Source organism: Aplidium turbinatum, chromosome 3 (genome assembly GCF_918807975.1).
Source record: "Aplidium turbinatum chromosome 3, kaAplTurb1.1, whole genome shotgun sequence".
Classification (NCBI taxonomy): Eukaryota; Metazoa; Chordata; class Ascidiacea; order Aplousobranchia; family Polyclinidae; genus Aplidium; species Aplidium turbinatum.
In genome coordinates this window covers 36736693-36756359 of record NC_137474.1, presented here as the reverse complement: position 1 = coordinate 36756359, position 19667 = coordinate 36736693, and the positions used below count along the sequence as shown (strand labels likewise).

Sequence of the window (19667 nt, the reverse complement as noted above, 5' to 3'; positions counted from 1 at the left end):
ATAAACTTTGTAGCTTTTGTTGTAATGATTTTGAAGTTATACTTTTTATTCCATATTTCTACTTTATTACGTTGAAACTAAAATATTTCACTGATGCATTCTATTAAAATAACAATATAAGCTAGATAGGATACATGCTTTCCAAATTAACTTTTCTTATCGATTGTAAGCTAAATTTGACATTTACTCACGACCTAGCTACAACAAAAATACTACAAAGTTAGTTTTCAAGTTGTAAGCCCGAGAAGGTGTCAAGTTTTGCAATCGTGGTTGCTGTCATATTCTGTGGTTTCATTGTAAAATACAGTATATCATGAGTGATTTATTTACTGCACTTTGCATTCGAAAATCGGTTTCTCAAATATCTGCTGAGTAAGGCAATACAGCTGTAGATGTAGGCCTAAGCATTGGCAAGGTTCAGTCAGCTTGTCAAATAGCTAGTGCATTTTTCTTCCAATTTTTGCTTTTTTTACAATTTTATCAATTTCATAATATACTCAACCGGAATAAAATTCTGATTAGGTTGCTCCTAGGGATATTAGACTGGTCAGTTAGTGTCTAGGTATCTCTGGTTGCTCCCAAAAGCAATAACATTTAAACACTTTCGTGTGGCAAGTTGTGATCTTATTGCAATATGCTGAATTGATATTGTTTGACGACGCTGAAACAATGCAGAAACAAGAATTTCAAAGTGGTCATTGTTTTCTGGCTCCAACATAATTAAATAAAACAATAAAGAAGTGTAATTTTTTTTCCTTGCAAGGTATGAAAATAAAATATATTTGCGGCTAGTTTTGTGATATTTCATCATAAGCTGGTGGAAGCTCTTTGTGTTGCAGTTCCTGGTACGAAGGAGGCAAATCATTATCGTGCATGAAACCAGGATTCTGAAAAGAGACAAAAATCGCGTTTGCTTGCAGAGTGGATCTCACAAAATTAAACGTAAAAATAAGAAAATAGGTTAGGCATAATTGGCTTCTATTTTGAAAGCTTGCTGACGTTTAACTCGCATCAGTAGGCTACATTATCAAACAATTTTTAATCAATTGATTGAGTTTCGCTTTTAGCAGCATGATTGTTGCTTACTTCACAATGGAAATATTAACGACTTGTTTTAAGCTAAAACAGGTCGTTAGGTCGTTAATGTCTACATTGTGAAATTTTAATTCAACCGAAACAATGTTTTAACAAGGATTTTAATTCGATACAAAGCAAACTGAAGCCAAAGAATTTTTTTCGAGGTGAAGCGAAATAGAATCTATTTGAAATACTTCTTTGCTGAACATTAGTAAGCCTCAATAGTTAGCAAATTGAAAATTGCTTTTTATTTTGAATGAACCACAAAAAGTGAAATTAGTTTGTTTTAAAGCAAACCAAGACGTAGGCTTAGATTTACCAACAGCGGTCTTTTAAGTGGCTGGCTAAGCTGGCCTGCTAGCCTGATCGAAAATCAGCTTGCGTAAAGTTTATCTTTGGATAAGTAATCGGGGATTCTAATCGGTGGATTTCGATTGGTGCATATCGAAACAAATAGTCAACAGATTAAGCTTTTTAATCGGTTGATTTTTTTAATTAGTGACTGATCCACAGTTGGCGTATGCAACCCTAAGAAGTTAGCTTCAAGACGAAACAATTTGTTTTTCAGTTTTAAAATATTATTCTTTCTAACAAACTTTTAAGAAGTAAACAAAAATATACAGATAAGAACCAAGTTTAAAATTATGTTAACGTTCCGTTTGGTTTGAACAACGTTGTCAACAAAAGCCCGTGTTTTAAAGTTTGTTACTTGTATTTACTCGCAGTTATTCATGAAATGCTGCTGCTCTTGTTTGTACTGCATTCAGCTTGTCACACTGGTTTGTGCTAGAATATATTTAATTATTTTGTTCCACCAGTACCAAATGTTTAATGGCCATGTCTATGGTACAGCAGAGATAAAATTTTTCCATGATCACAATGACTAAAATGTTCACAGCAAACTGTCATAAAAAAGTTTGCCGCAGCAAACCTTTTACGCAAACGGTCTGTGATGTTATTTTATCCATTAGGCTAAATTATATAACCTACCATGTAGAGTGTAGCTTCGTAAAATAATTTTAATGCATTGTTAGATGCTGCTTTATGAACTTTACAACTTACCGATAAATTTACATTGAAATCGTTCACCGCAACAACTGCATCAACTGAGCGATTCGTAGTAGTGGAAACAGGAGTTGGAGTAGGAGCAGGAGCAGGAGCAGGAGTAGGTCTACACCTACGTCTGCTTCTGGCTCTTTCTCGCCGAGTCTGCTGCCTTAAGGGATTGCAAAAGTAGCAGCAGCATATTAAAGATGTCACCAGTATGAGAAGTAAACCAATGATGCTCCAAAAATCTTCAAAAATAAAATTATAAAATCAGTACTTACGAACTCGCAGTATTTAGTCAAACAACATGATACTTTCTACTGATAAAAACTAAGCTGAACTATCACAAGATGTATAAGGTGATAATCTGCTTTTATTCCGACGTTTGTCAAGTAGTCACTACCTGGTCTAACCCCTAAAGAAATCAGTCGTGTCGGAATGACGAAACATCGGAGTAAAAGAAGATTATCACTTTATACATCTTCTGATAGTTCAGCTTAGGTTGCAATAGTAGAACGTGTAATGTTTTTTAACAAAGCGCCTTGTGAACAACCTCATTCAATATTGCCTATTATTTTTTGCAATACTTAACTTAAATTTAACCTTAATTATTAAAACATCTTATTTTTGCAAATTGAAAATGGATTGCAAATTAATGCTCGTACAGTGTCAGTGTAGGCCTATGTAAATTCTTTGCACCATTAGCCTACTGCATAAGCTAAATCAAGATTTACACATTCATTATTTAGTTTTTCTTTCCTGCTTTAGTAAATTTACCCCCTTAATAAATGAAATTTAGCTTAAACCAGGGGTCACCAACTGGCGTTCCACCGATCGAGCAATCAGATTGTAGTTCTTGGTGGGGATTGCTTAAAGTTATTCTACTGCGATGTCCAGCCACACTGTCCCAGTGGTTGATTAAAACGTCTGTTGTCGAATTTCGAAATTGTCTGTGAGCATAGGGTTGCTTATTTTAAGTTTGCAAATGTCATGTAAACACTAGTGTGCGTTTCACCGTTATTGTGTTTCACGAGCAGTGTTCCCTTTATGCAAGTTTTTGTTGGCAAAATAGGTCGGTGTGCCAACTCAATATATAATAAATTGGCAAAATATTATATATAAATTTAAAGACTTTGTCTGATTGTACTATAAAAATATTTAGCTTGGTACTACAAAATATTTTTTTTTTTTTTAAAGAAATATTTGATAAAACTACCATTCAACGTTTTGTAGGCAGAGAAAACTTTTTCTCGAAAGGTAGAAAATTTCATGATCAGATCACCGCTTCAATGCGTGATGGAAATCTACAGATAAATCTGCATCAGGCATTGCAGAGTGCAAAAACAGTGTTGCAGAACACGTTTTCGAATATTAAATTCTCATCAACGCAACTACGTTTATGAACGCAATAACAACGGTTAAATTTAAACTCAATACAATACATTACAAACATTATAAGGACATATTCTCAGTGTTTAATTGAATATTAATAAATCCAAAGATATCAGAAAATCACTTCCCGCATGCAATTCCAGACCGACATTACTCGCTTAAGTTTTTTTTTGTTAAAACAAACTTAATGTTCAAAGCAAAACAGCCATCACAATGAAAATCTACCGAAGGTTACAATCATAGATGGTCCTGTAACCGGTGGTGAAATCTTCTAAAATGACTGAGACTTTTGCTAAATTCTTATTTCTGTTCGAATTAACGTGTACTTTAGAAGGTCGTCGCTAATTAATTGGATACGCTACTGTATTACATTGTATTATAATCACTGAAATCATACTGAATTGATATTAATAACAATACCGTCTATTAATTTTCATTGCTTATCTAAGTACTGTTAATTAGTATACTTCGGTAGATGTTCATTGTGATGGCTGTTTTTGCTTTGAACATTAAGTTTGTTTTAACAAAAAAAAACTTAAACGAGTAATGTCGGTCTGGAATTGCATGCGGGAAGTGATTTTCTGATATCTTTGGATTTATTAATATTCAATTGAACACTGAGAATATGTCCTTATAATGTTTGTAATGTTTGTATTGAGTTTAAATTTAACCGTTGTTATTGCGTTCATAAACGTAGTTGCATTGATGAGAATTTAATATTCGAAAACGCGTTCTGCAACACTGTTTTTGCACTCTGCAATGCCTGATGCAGATTTATCTGTAGATTTCCATCACGCATTGAAGCGGTGATCTGATAATGAAACTTTCTACGGTTTGAGAAAAAGTTTTCTCTGCCTATAAAACGTTGAATGGTAGTTTTATCAAATATTTCTGAAAGTTCCTTGGTTTCGTATTATCTGAATTATAAAGAAATATGGAACGCTTCACGATTTTGGGTGTCATCCTTGTGCAGGGGCCATGCTAATCTTCTCTGTATCGCTCCAATTTTAGTGCATGTACTGCCGAAGCAAGTACTGCAAAATGCTGCAAAATCCACAAATTCTTGCCACGCTGATAAGCACCGCAAGTGACAGTTGTCTATAATAAAAAAAAGACGGCTTTATAGACTCTCACAAAAAGGATGAAAAACCAACTCATTGCTTTTTTAGAGGGAAGACTGTTCATGAATTACGATAGAATTACGATTTCTCGGTGATTTCCACAAGCGTTTGTTTCATGGTGCCTGGTTTCTTTTTCCCTGTTATTGGAGCCTATTTTTCGCTGATATGTTTGCAGGTCACTATTGTTGCCTGTATTGCGATGTGTCAAACATTTCCTTGTTTACTGAAATTGTTAATTGCAAGATATTTTTTGTGAAGCGAAGTGACAACACCACTCTTGTTTGGCGATGAATATTCTGATGAAACCGCTCGCCTCGCTATAAGTGCGCAAAACAAGTGGCCTCGTTTATTAGGCATTGTTAAAAACATCAAAAGTGTTGTAAAAGGAGCTTGGCCTGGCAGTAGCGTTGTTCGATTAATTTTGTTGCTGCAGTATTCTAACAAAATATTAACAACATGTAACTCTGGATACTGGGTACGAAATGCGTTCTTTTCTAACATAAGAGTCAACCTACCTAAAATTATATTAGTGCGGCCCGCCACAGCTCTCCTTAGTGCCAAAGTGGCTCGCATGCAAAAAAGGTTGGTGACCTCTGGCTTAAACTAACACTAGAATAGACGAACTGTGGTCTACAACTTACACCATGTTTCCCAAATTTTAGCGTTACTGTTATCAGTTGCAGTGTAGCAGCATTCGTAAGAATCAGAATTCTTTCCGCAGCAAAACCCTGCAGAGCCTTCATGATCTGAAACGTTAAATTTAATAAAATCCTTAATTTGACTATGCTGCAATGTCAAAAACAAGCTGTTTATTTGCCATCCACAAGTGCAATCCACTTTGTGGTCGAAGTCCTAATTGGGTAAATGTAGCACACATCATCATCATCATCATACACATACGCTGCTGAAATGAAATTGGTAGTCTACTTGCGTGGAGATAAAAGAAAAAGACGAAAACTTACATTAGGCATAAATTTGAATCAAAATTGAGTGCAACACTACCAGTTTTTTAATAACTGAAAACATGAAGTTTGCTTTTTTTATGATTCAGTAAATTTACCCCCTCGGTAGGTGAAATTTACCCCCGGTTAAGAACTCCTGGCTTATATGTATTTCGCTACCATCCAGATTGTGCCACAATCTATAACTTTCTGTTGTACAACCATGGCCATCTAAAGATACGGCCTGATTTGTCACATTTTGCAGAAATTTTCAGATTTTTCTAACTTTGGGCGAATGTTTAAATAAATTTTTCTAAAAATTAGATTTTTACGCTTTCTTTATTTGTTTTCCCAGATGACACAATAGGTTTTAACATCCTCACATGTTGAAAAACAAAGAAAATTTGATTTCAAAGATTTTAGTCAGACTATTAATTTTCAATAACAGTCTGATTTTGCGGTTTTTAACTTACTTTTACTCGTTTGCTATTGCTTCCCCAAGGCAACAAAAAGTTTTATGTCATTAGGAAACTGCAAAAAGTAAAAGCATCTCAGAAAATGTCAGTCAAACACTAGCAGTAGCTGTAATCAAAATCTGCAAAATGTGACAAATCAGGCCGCATCTCCAGGTGGCCATGGTACAACGAATTGTTTTTTTGCTTTGTTTTATTTGTTATTTGGCGCAATCGAAACAAATACAGTATAGTGCCTTAGTAGACTTGCTTGTGAAAAATACTGTTTTCTTCAATAACTTGTTCATAAAGACTCAAATAACACATTTGGTATTTTAGATTTTACTTTGCAACCCTTTTCACTTAAAATAAATTGTTCTGTGGCCTATCGTTAGCTATCATTTAGCCTAACAAGTAAGATTTAGTTAGAAATTTAAAAATCAGTTTATTAGAACAAGGTTTCATTGCAGCATAAAACAAATTCAAAAATTTGATTTATGATATCCAATTTTCTACTCTGAACTTCAATTGTCCAAAGGAATGCAAACTCTCAAGTAATCACGTGAGCATCAGTTTCACTTTTCAACTAATGTCAGCAGCAATTTTTGATTGGAGATGACAGCGTTTATTTTTGGAGTTTATTTTTTTCTTTAGAAGATTTTTTTTGGGCACCTGACATTTTATTGGAACCCTGCCCAAATTATTGTTTTAACCACTTTGCAAGTCACTGCTATGAGTACAATAAGATTATGACTTCAAGCGTTTAGACCAGAGCAAATTGACAATTCAAAAATGCTTTTTTGATAGTAATGGCACCGGATGCATGAAGATAGTTTGTTGCAAAGAATACGAGATTTTTTTACCACATTGTAAGAATGGATCGCCATGATATGTTAATTATTTACTGTATGCACATTTATGCACTCCCAAAATTTCGTCACCAAATTCAATATGGCTTTGTGTTTACATTTTTCTTACTCACCATAACAAGACCAGGGTTCTTCGTTCAAATATCCACAAAATTGATAAGCCTGGAGATAAAATTTTCATGAATAAGGTAAGAAAATAGCCAACACATGAACTGTTCAGACACAAATAGATTTTGACTGATCTGTTGGTACTGATTTGCATATTTAGACCTGTCTAGTCAAAGCATGCTTTATTTACTGTTATTGAGTGATTTAAGGTTGTATCATCAAGGAATGTTTGTTCTTTCAAAGATTCTTTAGCGCGATTACATATCTTAAGCGAATATTATTGCTCTACAGTAGTGTAGTGGGACAACTGCATGAGTAAATGAGCACGACCTTCTATGTATTCTGCTGCCCTACATTTGACTTAGCCTAGTAACATATTGATGTCTTTTGACGTGATGACTTTTTGTCTTTGAGTGATGCAAACAACCAAAAGAGTTTGTTTTTGAAACCACTTTCCCGTTCGTGCTATTTATTTGTCATTTTCAGTAAATTAAATATTTTGAATTTATAATACCAAAATGTGAAAACTTGTAAAAAAGAAAGAATAAATGATACACAAGCCTTACCGATACAGAATGACAAGAAAATTGCACAATGAATAATATGCATAAAAGTGCTTTGAGCGAAGAGTCCGTCATTGTTGTAAAAGTTACAAAACCTTTTGGCCCATTCCTGAACAATAGAACACATCAATTCATTATAAAATCACAAGTTAAAACGGCTTAAGTCGTATTTTTATCTGTTACAAGTCGTAATAAAGCTCTCCAAATACGAAACTTTTACTTTTCGTTTTTGATAATACGTTTAAATGCAAATTGATGACTTTTAAACATCAATCCTGGGAAAAAGCTTTTGAATAGTTTTCAACATTGTTTCATGTTGAACTGTTTTATATCTTTCTACGGCATAGGTTTCCTATATTATGCATGCAAGGCTATCGTAAATACAAGAAGTAGCCTACAGTAAACTGACATTCTAAACCACTTTCTTATGAATTGCCAACATTATCGTGGTGTCAGCACCTCATTGTTTGATATTGTATTGAAAAATGTCTGCCCCGAGTAGTTCAGTTGGTTAGTCAGGGGTCCGCAAATACTGGGTCGCGACCCAAATTTGGGTCGCGAGACCATTCACAGTGGGTCGCAAACCGGTTTAAAATTACCATAAATATAACTTGTATGGCAAAAATAAATACAATCATATAGTCTTTGATGTGCTGAGTTTCGTACAATTTGGTAGGCTACAAGAAAATTTATACTTTCGATTGTAGTACAGTAGTTAAGCCCACGGTTATATATATAGCCTGGAAGACAGCTTGAGCCAGGGCATGAAAACTCTCTCAGCTTAGGCTATCTCCAGAACTGGCGACTGAAACGTAGCGAAAACAAAACTTTGGCGGCAGCTTTCCACCTATAGCCTACAGTCGGGAAGTTGATCGTGAGCTACATGTTCAGAACAATGGAAAACCTCTGACCTTCTGCCCCGAACCAGAATATCTTGGGGTGACACTAGACAAATCGTACACATACCGCCACCATTTGGTGTCACTGCGCAAGAAAATGACATCCCACGCTGCACTACTCAAGCGCCTGGCAGGCCAAAGCTGGGGGGCGAGGGCTGACACTTTGCGTATAGCAGCCTTAGCCCTTGTCTACTCTTCAGCAGAGTACTGTACACCTGTTTGGTGCTGCAGTGCACGCTGCCATAACATCGGCACTGCCATAAACAGCGCCCTGCGCACAGTTACCAGATGCATGCGTCCCACACCATTGGATAATTTTGCCATTCTCGCTGGCATCCAACTTTCTGAGCTTCGTCACGAAGAAGCCACTCTGTTTCTTAACCGACGGGCACTAAAGCCTAACCATCTTCTCCACCACAAGATCTCTGCTTCCCCAAACCAGCACCCCAGTCGACTGAAGTCAAGACAACCATTCGTGCCAGCCGCTCAACTTCTGATCAACGCAGCAGATGAACTTCATCTCTGCGGCTACTTGGGCGGACTATAAATGGAATTCTGAAAGGAAGTCAAGTACCACCGGACTTCATTCGTTCATCCCCAACGCCGACACATGCCCCATCGGCCTGACACTACAAAGACAAGCATGGGTGCGCCTCAACCGTCTTCGTACGGGCGTCGGGCTTTTCCGGTCAACCATGCGCCATTGGGGATTGGCCTCTTCCTCCTCCTGTGAATGTGATGCCGAGGAAGAGACTGCAGACCACATCATCAATAACTGTACCATCTTCAAGCCACCTAACGGAGTGGAAGGTCTGCGTGTCATAGATGATGAAACTAAATACTGGCTGCTCTCTAATAGCCTTCCAGTGTAGTCCGGGAACATCTTGAATCTGGGCTGGTAAAAGGATAGAGTAGACCCTCGGCCCCAGAGGCTTGCACGACGACGAAGCGCACGGTTAATAGGTCCACCCGCTTATTAAGCCCAATTTGGTCCATTCCGGAATTACTGAAGATATAGGAGTGGTAGAAAATTGTCTACCGCAGCCAAAATTGTCCGGTCCCGATGTGGCCTTAATAAGTGGGGACGACCGTATTGGAATTGATATTAATTTGCAAAGTGTTTTGCGCAAAATTATATGTTTCCGAAACGCTTGGGTCGCGAAGACTTCGAAGGATTGCTTTTTGGGTCGCACCAAAAAGTATTTGCGGACCCCTGGGTTAGAGCGTGACGGTGAAAAAGCTTCAAGATCAAGCGGCGCTGGTTCGACTCTCGAGGTGTGCGCTTGAGCAACGCATTCTAAGGACTGCTCTCCATTCAACGGCACTAAATGGATGAAATAACTCCCCGGCAACAAAATTTCAACAATCAGAAACTTCACTCTGTCAATCTCGGTAATTGGCCCTGCGTCAAAAGCCTCTGCAAGTATGCGAAACTACCAGAAATAACACACCAAGGCTTTGTCAGTCCAAGGATAACGATTCAAAACCAAACCAAATGGTTTGCTAAACTAAAACACCAAAGGCTTTTCTGTATAAATTAAATTCAACGTTTGTAGTCCCGCTGAGCTTAGGCTTCTTATTTGGCACAATTGAAGAAACAGAAAAAGGCACAACAAAATATTCTATTCTTTCACCTCTTGACATCTTCTCAAAACTAATGGTCTATCTTTGGATAGTCAGACAAAAACAGGGAGCTTAGAGAAATGCATGTTTTACCACGCTACTAAACTACGACAAGCTAAATTACATTATCCAACAAGTCACCCAAAAGCTTTTTCAGAAAGTTTTGTCAGTATCTTATTCATATACAGTAGCTAGGCTACAACACAATAACAAAGTTAGATTTACTATGGCACAAGCTTTGCTAAAATGTCATTGAACTTTGCTGGTCGAGGGAAACATTGATAAATCAAGTTTGGTTAATTATTAATTGAAAAATTCATGACAAGTTAAAGTTTAATGCTGTACATAAATATGCAAAGTCAATTTTGTTTTAGCACTTAAAAAGACGATACAAACAAATGTTGACCCACAAAGAACAATTATGATGAAATTGAAATATCTTTTGTCGCATCTGGAAAACATGTATACTGTATAGGCAACATAAAATAGACTTGAAGTTCTAAGTTTAAGAACTACTTAAGGCACAACTTCGAAATTTTGATTGAATAACAAAGTTTTGTAGTGTAATGATCAAACTATATTTCCACGTGAAAATTTTATTCATAAACAGATTGATCGTCCACTATATGAAGATACACTGTTAAGTAAAAGGTATATAAATTTCCATCCCTAAGGGTGGTCTCTGTTTTCCACCCTATGCTTCTGTAGGGTGGATTTTTCCACCAAAAATGGTGGATATTTCCACCCTTGAGCAATGGTGGAAATTTCCACCCCCAGCAAAATCCATCCTAAACTGTGGAAATTTCCACCCTAGTCTCTGTTTTCCACCCTAGGCTTATACACTCATAGGGTGGATTTTTCCACCACAAAAAGTGTAAAATTCCACCCTTCATCTGAGGTGTAAATTTCCACCTCAGTAGCATTTACTCTCAGGCTGTCTAAATTTCCACCCATTAGAATGGTCCTAATTTTTACCTTATTCCTTTTGCTTGAGTTGGAAATGTCCACTCTACAATTCAGACTGTTTTTTTTATCGCATTAATTCGTGTTCCTGTTTTTTTTGTTGCACTTTCTGCCTCCCTATCCGTCAGGTTGCGTAAAAAGTGTTCCTTGCACAAGTGTTTTTCAACCTTTCTTGAGCCACGGAACACTTTATGCATTAAAATAATGTTGCGGAACACCAAATCGGATTTTATAATATGGGCTAATCCATAATGCAATAAAATAAACAATACAACAACAGTTTATTCACTTTCAGCTTTTCTCAATGCGATATCTTGGCCTGTTTGGATGAGCACAATTGCACAAAGTTGATATACGGGCAGGAATTGCAGAAAGGCAAACGCAAAGCAGTTGTGATTTTAATTTTCGACCTGTGTTCCATAGAACGCTAGTTCATTTTAACAATTTCTTGCGGAACACCTGACGATCTATCTTTTACGGAACGATATAGTGTACCGAGGAACACAATCATGTTAAAAATCACTGCCTTACACCAGCACTACCAAATTGTTATTCAAAACTGATTTATTAAAGCTTGCACAGGTGTGCTAATATCAACGGAAACCGGGAAATGTCACACGGGTAATTTAATAGTTGTAGCGTTTCGGCGACTTCTTGGGGAAAGTTAATATCAAATATCCAATACGTGTGCAAAAGCAGAAGCAGTGCAGTTTCAGGCTCCTCGATGTGGCATAGCAGTTGCCTTTGCACGTGTAGAGAAAATCCCTCGGATGTGCTCCAGATAAAGAGTTGTGACTTTTGTCAAGCTGAAACTGTCATCCTGTAAAACAATATGTAACATTAGCATTGATCCAACCATATAAGAATTATAGGCCTATGGTAAAACTGATTATACTTGGAAAAGGTATAGATTTATACGATGCTAACGAATTGTGTTGTTGTGACACACTACCATCTCTATGGCACACAAATAAGCTATACAGAGTTATTGGCAATGTAACAATTTCGTACCAATATAAAAATGGCAGGCAAATGAAATATTCAGCAGCAAAATATGACCCTCGAAAAATTGTTTATGAGCTGATTAATAAAATATTTATCCGATAGAATTCAAATTTCAAATCAATTTTGATCATCTCATCTGCATTTCATTTCACTTTTAATTTCATCTTCGATCAGGCAAAACAAAACGCTTTTTTTAAGAGCTGTAACTTTAGTTCTCATTTCGTATGTGTGCAAGATATAGCAGTTTCTCAATTGCTTAGATTAGACCAGTGGTCTCCAACCTGTGGGTCGCGACCCCGAGTGGGGTCGCCTTAACTTTTCCTGGGGTCGCCACAACTCACCATATTCAATTTATTATCGTTTCAATTTATTACCGAAAAAAAGACTGATACTTTTTCAAAAATTTTTTTTGTTCTACTTCTAGTTCGCAACCTTTGCCTGTGTTTTGGACTCCTTGGAGTACAGCTACCTCGCATCACAATTAAACCATTGTGGTGCATTAATCAAAAACGCAATAGTTGCGACAAGTAGGACACAGATCAAAAGCATTGACGATGCTAGTTTAGACTAACTTTTTATTATTCAAGGTGACTCCAGAACGTGCAAATAGTTATTTATGCAGGACTGGTGTAGTGTGCAGACATTTCACCGGCTGTTTACGGTTTCCTTTGCAGCTAGTAGTGGTAATTTGTAGTTACAGTACCAAGTATAGCTAAATAATATACAAAAATGGCAGCAAAATAAGACCACAAAAAGATCAGTATTACGAGGCTTTTTTAAAACTTGGTTTTACTGAATTTAATGGCAAACCAAAGTGTGTGATCTGTCTTAAAATTCTAGCAAAAGAATCGATGAAATTAAACGTCATTTTAAAAAAAATCATCCAGGCTGCGTGGATAAACCATCTGATTTTTTTTAAACGTAAATTGCAATCTCTTGCGTCACAAGCAAGTGTGATGAAAGCATTTACAGCGGTAAATAAAGCTGCTGTTTATTCTTCGTTTGTCGCCTCTTATCAGATTGCAAAGCAAAAGAAAGCCCATACAATTGGAGAAAAAATGCTGCTGCCAGTATTGAAGGAAGTTGTGAAAATCATGACTGGAAAAAAAGAGACCAAAAAAACAGTTACTTTGGAATACTTTTGTGTAGCCACATTTCTCTGTAATTGTGCGTACTTACTCTTATTATTTAGTTTCAGCATTACTTGAAATATTTTTCTCCGTATCGGAAAACAAAATGGGGTCGCATGTAAATGCTGATTTCATTTTCATTTAAATTGGGGTCGCTTCTTAAAAAGGTTGGAGACCACTGGATTAGACCATAGTTTTGTTGTTATCCTGTATATTTTTGTCTAATCTTTAGTATTTCTTATTCAAGGTATAAGGTGTTTTAAAGGCTTGATGAAGACTACTAGATGCAAATTGCATAACCGAGAACGATTGTTATGTCGTTTTTGTTTTCACAATGTTAAATGTTGTCTCGTTGCTTAGTTATGTCTATTTATGGTTAAAAAAAACTCCTTTAACATGAACACTTTGACTTTTTTGCAGAATTTGTGCATAAAAAAACAAAACAAAAATTCGTCATGACACGGTTTTGTTTTCAAACGCACTTACGTTTCTAGAAAATAGGGCAAACCGAACACTTCGAATTGCAACATTGGCGGATTTCGAAACGAAACTAAGACAAAGAAGTAAAAAAACATAAAAATAAATTGCTTTTTTTAAATTAATCTTAAAGCTACTTGAAATTATTGGTTCGTTTCAGTTTCAATTCTTTTATTTAGTTTTGCTTCTCACCACGATTCTTGAAATTTCATTTGCTCAAATAAAATTCTTTTAAAACATCCAAAGCTTTAATGTGTCAAAACGAGAGCTGTGGAGTTGGGCGAAAAATATACGACTTCGACTCCTCGATTTATAACTGGCTGACTCCGGGTTCAGTGTTGTAAGGTTTTTTAGGGCCTCCAGATTGTTTTTTGGAGTATTCAAAAAGAATAATAATCAGTGGTTCTATGAAACGTTGTGCGTTAAAGTTGTGTTGTTGTAAGTAATAGAAGCTTGGTCTTATATATCTAATTGCATGCAGTTTAAAATTGCAAACATTGTTTATCGTTTTGTATGCAGCCGGAGTTGCAGTCTTGCCTTTTTTTTAAAAACTCCTATTCCAGAGCCCCGATAAAAACCATGCGCATTTTTGCAAGCAAAAAAAAAAGGAAAAAAAAATTCTCTCTCTTTTATTTGTGACGTCAGTGGACTTAGAGCCCGTGATCTCACCTCTTTTTTAACGCTCTGTCTTGGAGAGTGCACTATTGCGAAGAAAATAGAGTTGGCATTCCGCTGATATACGGTTTAACAATTTTGACCACTACGTGCGGAATTAGCGGAATCATCATCTGTAAATGATGATGATTCCGCTGATGTACGGTTTAACAATTTTGACCACTAGGTGTGAGTAATGAGTTGTGAGGTATTTTCCGACAAATTTTGTTTCATTAAGCAAGCGCTTAATGTGAATGCGGGATATAAAATGAGATATAACTTTTACTAATATTGCAAGACAGTCATACACATTCTACGATGATCATCATTTTTCCATTTTGTTTTTATTTTGATACATTCTAATAGGTGAAGTATTGCCTCCTACCTTACATAGTGCTTACGTGCATTATGATACGGATACTGCGAGGTAACAGCATCAAACCGTTTAAGTAAAAAATGTAATTGTAATCAATTATAGCTAGCGGTAGACTGATGACTTACAGCGCCAATTATCCAATTATCACAAAATGCTGTATTCCCTCTTTGAATACAAGTGGTAAGCACAGCAGAGCTCTCCAGCGATCTGCAAATACAAAATAACTATGAGCTGTGCATAATTAATAGATAAGGTAAATGTGGTGCCAAACTCAGTTACTAAGTTTCGGGAGTGAGAAGATAAGGTTGTCATCACACTAGGCCTTCGGCACAAACAAAAGGAGAGTGGCCAGTTACTTTCTCTTGGCTTTGATATGTACTTAGAACAGTAGACACAACAAAACCATCGTGCAAGACATGACAAGTTGCCAGAAAATATTAAATATTCTCACGCTAAATAATTCACAATAGAATATTATCAGACAATTCTATGCAATGTAAGTTGCTTCACCTATTTAATCAAATTAAATAATGAGTTACCGGTATGGGTTCGTGGTTTAACTGCTTCTTCTAGTCAAATGACAAAACTAGAGTACTGTTTTTTTTTCGGTCATTTATCGGTCATTGACCTATTTTTTAGCAAAATGTCCGAAAAAAATATAGTCAATTCGGTCAATTGCGGCCGGATGTTGCAAGGTTGAGTTTCGCTGATGAACGTAGGAAGTGCAAATTTTGGTTTGGAGCAGCTACTTGAAAGGAAATATTTTCATCAGAAAAAATGACCGAAATAAATAAAAAATGACCGAATTATTTCAAGTCATTTCGGACAAATTACCAAAAAGTCTCAGCGAAAAAAAAATACCCAGAATTTTCTAGACATTGGGCTATCTGAAAGCACGCTCCATCAAGTATGAGCTGGGAAAGGCAATAATAAAAACTTTGACCCGATTCCACACGTGAGAGTATGTCTCTTTGATTTGGTTTTGCAGCCAGAACGATTGATACGAGATGTTGAACTTCGGTTTGAGTGCAAAATCGTTTTACAATGTTATTAGTTCCTCCTTAAAAATTCCATGTTCGGAAATATCACAGAATAGGTCGATTATTCAATCATAGATTTCTAACTGGAATACATCCTGGAATCGAACTCCCATGTCTTTGCGTACTTCTTGAAGATGATTAGATATGCCTTTGCCACTGGTATCAAGTTGATGCAAGCTTGAGAAGTGGAAAAATTCTCGTCTAGCTAAATTTCGCTGATACAACACGAGCTTATTTCGTTACGCTGAAGGGATAAATTCAATTCATTAAATTAGGAAAATAGCCTATGTTTGACAAGTAGGCGATATCACTTTTCACAACCAGGACGTCATTTGCAAGGGCAGGATCACAACTCTGCAGAAATTCCTTGATAGTTTCAAACAGGGAATAAAATCGTGAATCAATTTCTCTGGGAAAGCCAACGTACTTCGGTGTGGAGTAGTATGCGCTCAAAAGCTTCATCATTCTCATTGCACAATCATTTGAATAAGCGTGTATTCAGAGCGTGCGCTTTAATTTTATTCACTGCTTTGATGACAGTCTTCAAAGATAGATTAGGACGAACGCTAGATCAAAATACTCTCGGATTGAAAGATCGGATTTGCGTAATCGCAGTGCTTCAAAGTAAGTCACGTGTTACGACCTCAACAAACTTGTAAGGCACTGTGAAGCGACTTTGCCAACATAATTGCCACAAAATGTGCCACAGAGCTCTTATAGTCACCGTCTTCTTTTGTATTTCCTTGAAGCGAAACATGACAAAAAATGCTTTGCTATCATCTTCTTGTAACTGCCCCGATTTACTCTCAGCGCTCCCCAATCGCCCACTTTATAGCCAGCGCCCCCTTCATGATTGCAAACGCCCACAGGGGGGCGCTGGCGCCCACTTTGGAAACCACTGGTTTAAATGGATAACTGGTCAAATGTTTTAGACCTAACCTTGACAGCATTTGGTTTTATAAGTTGTGACAAAAACAAACAGTGTAAACAAAAAATACACAGATTACAGAATATATATAATAATCTGCTACGACCTACATGTTTTTTGTTGTTACAATTTAGACTGGTGTTACAGCATATATACACAACATAAAGAATACTACTGTAGATAGACAAAAAGTCAATAACTTTGGTTTAATTAGTTTGACAATTATAGTACGGTACTAGAAAAAAGTCACAATGTTACTTACCAAACTATTTCGTGTCCAAGGTGCAGATCGTCCAAAGTAACGCAATTACGTAGTTGATTTCAATATTCTAATTCAAGGGGAAATTCATGTATATGAACAACTTAGTTCACTAGTTGTTGATAATCCACGATGAAGTCACAGCGACAAACAAAACAATACCACTATCCCCTACAGTAGGTTTCATACAAAGTTTTGCTGTGAATTAAACAAATAACATAACTTCATTTTAAATCGTGCTTTTCTCTGCATTATGACTACCTCTAGCTCTGCCATTGGAACTAAATTAACAAAACAAGTAGCCTCCTGCACATAAAAACTTGGTCAGCGAAAAGAATTTACAACATACAAACAACGCTTTCGTTTAACACTTTAACATTTCTGAGGCATCTGTCAATCCTCGCCACACTCGACCGCACAGAGATACCAGTAAATTAGGTCAGCGTCTCTTCGTCGACGAAGCGAAAACAATTCTTTCGCCATCCAATTCACGCTTCATTTATCTGACCAGCGATGCTGTCGCACACAAAATACAGCACAAACAAAAATGTTAAAATATTCTACCCTCCACCCAAAATATGCTACTACGTTTAACACTTTGATCCTGCCTGCGGCCTGATCTGGCTCCCATAATAGCATAGCCAAAGGCCACAGAGAACCACTTTGGATGTCGTCAGTTTAAACTTATTTTTGTGAAAAGACTCATAATGGCGCTTGACGTTATACTCTTTAGCAGCTGAAACTGTTTTTTTTTTTTGGCAAACTAGACAGAGTGGTTTTCCTGAATTTTCTGCAAATAAATAATCTTCTTCCTCTTTATTTTAAAATGATCTTTCTTCCACCTTTCTTTTTTTTTACAAGTAGTCTACTCATTATCTTGACCCTTAGGTTTTGCGAAACTGGTAAGTTTTAGGCTAGGACAACAAGGCGAGTAACTAAAAACATTATTATGCATCACAAAGGATCGTTCACAAAGTTTTTTGTCAATTACAATAACAAAGAAACAAAAATTGAAGTGATATTGCTACATTGAAGCAAAGCTGACTATCAGTTCTCTGGGCAAAAAAAAGGAGCTCGCGGCCAAATTTGGCTCGCGGGCCTGCACTTGGACCACACTGTCATAATTGAGATTGATTAGTTGTCTACTCTATGGTACAACAAAATAACTTCTCTTTCAAGTAACCAACAAAACGTAATTTTCAGCTTTTATAACAAGAGACTAACAAGAGACTACAATACACAGATTACACCTCACACAGATGATAGACCGATGGGTAATTGGGTTTCAATAGCGTCATTCAAACCCAATTGATTTGTTTTGCTTCTGTCTATGGTACAGCAAAATTACTTCTTTACAACATGACTAATAAACGGTGACAGCTTTATTCTATCAATCCTGTGCGGTATCTAAAGGTTTGAAAAATTTGAAGAAGGGTAATAATCGGGTAGCCTACAAATTAATTGTTTTTTATTGTAGCTCCATGTCAACTATTACCATTGGAGCACAGTAAGATTAGGGGAGGAAGACAAGTACCTTCACGTGGTCCCCCCCGTCAGTAACATACGAAATTATACAAAATACGTATGCGAAACGAAACTTGTCAAACAAGAGCTAATGAGACTGTTCAGTGCAGGGTGGGTAGGGAAATGCCCTTTTCAGGGCACGGCAGTGCTCGAACTGTCGAAAAGTACCGACGACCCACCGTACTGCAGCTGAACACCGAGGGCATCACGGCCAGCAAGCTCAACATCATCGAGCACCTGGCCACCAAGCATCAAGCCCTCATCATCCTCCTCCAGGAGACTCACTGTACATCTGTGGACAAGTTGGTAATAACCAACTTCACACTCGCAGGCGCAACCTGCAGCAGGAAACACGGCCTCGCCACGTTTGTCCATGACCGGCTGAGCTGGTCCTTGGTTGACCAATCCCAAGCTCAATCGGAGATCGAGTGGCTTTGTGTAGATGTAGCAGGCTACAACATCGTCAATGTCTACAAGCCTCCACCTTCGCGGATAACATCAACAGCCATCCCAGTGTTCCCCCACCCCAGCCTCTACGCTGGCGATTTTAACTGCCACCACACTGACTGGGGCTACAACTCCATCAACAACGACGGAGAAAGTCTGGCCGCTTGGGCAACCAACAACAACCTCGCCCTCTTATACGATCCTAAGGGCGTACCGAGCTTCCACTCCGGCCGTTGGAACACTGGCACGAACCCAGACCTGGCTTTCGCAAGTGATGACCCCGATGATCGCCAGCCGGACAGACGTGTGCTAGAGAAGTTCCCAAGGTCTCAACACCGACCCTCGCTAATCACGGCCCCCTTGCTTGCCACACCTATTCCGAGCAAGCCTGTCAAGCGATGGAACTTCAGAAAGGCCGATTGGGAATACTACAGCTTACTCACAAACGAAGCTACGCAGTACCTCCCATCCCCACACACCATCAAAGTGGATGAAGCCTACCAGGACTTCTGTGATGCAATCATATCTGCGGCAAAAGACTCCATCCCGCGAGGTCGACGGAAAAACTACATACCTTGCTGGGATGTGGAGTGCGACAGGCTCTACCGCGACTTCCTCCGTTCCCCCCAGGGCACCGCCACCACCAACTCAGCAACAGCCCTGCTGGCAAGATTGGATTCAAAGAGGAAGAAGCGCTGGACAGAAGCCATAGACTCAATCGACTTCACGCACTCCAGCCGCACAGCATGGAGTACACTCAACAACCTCACTG

The 19667-nt window shown here is 37.6% G+C and overlaps 1 protein-coding gene and 1 non-coding gene across 2 annotated transcripts; both read right to left on the bottom strand.

Annotated features, from left to right (window-relative positions):
• Positions 1-358: 358 nt before the first annotated feature.
• Positions 359-7675, bottom strand: LOC145765889 (uncharacterized). Its single transcript, XM_082577555.1, has 5 exons — positions 7574-7675; positions 7013-7061; positions 5279-5383; positions 2140-2372; positions 359-887 (listed from the first exon to the last, which is right to left on the bottom strand). The coding sequence occupies exons 1-5, from the start codon at positions 7643-7645 to the stop codon at positions 789-791; spliced, it is 558 nt and encodes a 185-aa protein (XP_082433681.1). The 5' UTR covers positions 7646-7675; the 3' UTR covers positions 359-788.
• Positions 4445-4551, bottom strand: LOC145767721 (U6 spliceosomal RNA). Its single transcript, XR_014288872.1, has one exon. It is a non-coding gene; the product is annotated as a U6 spliceosomal RNA (small nuclear RNA).
• Positions 7676-19667: the final 11992 nt, after the last annotated feature.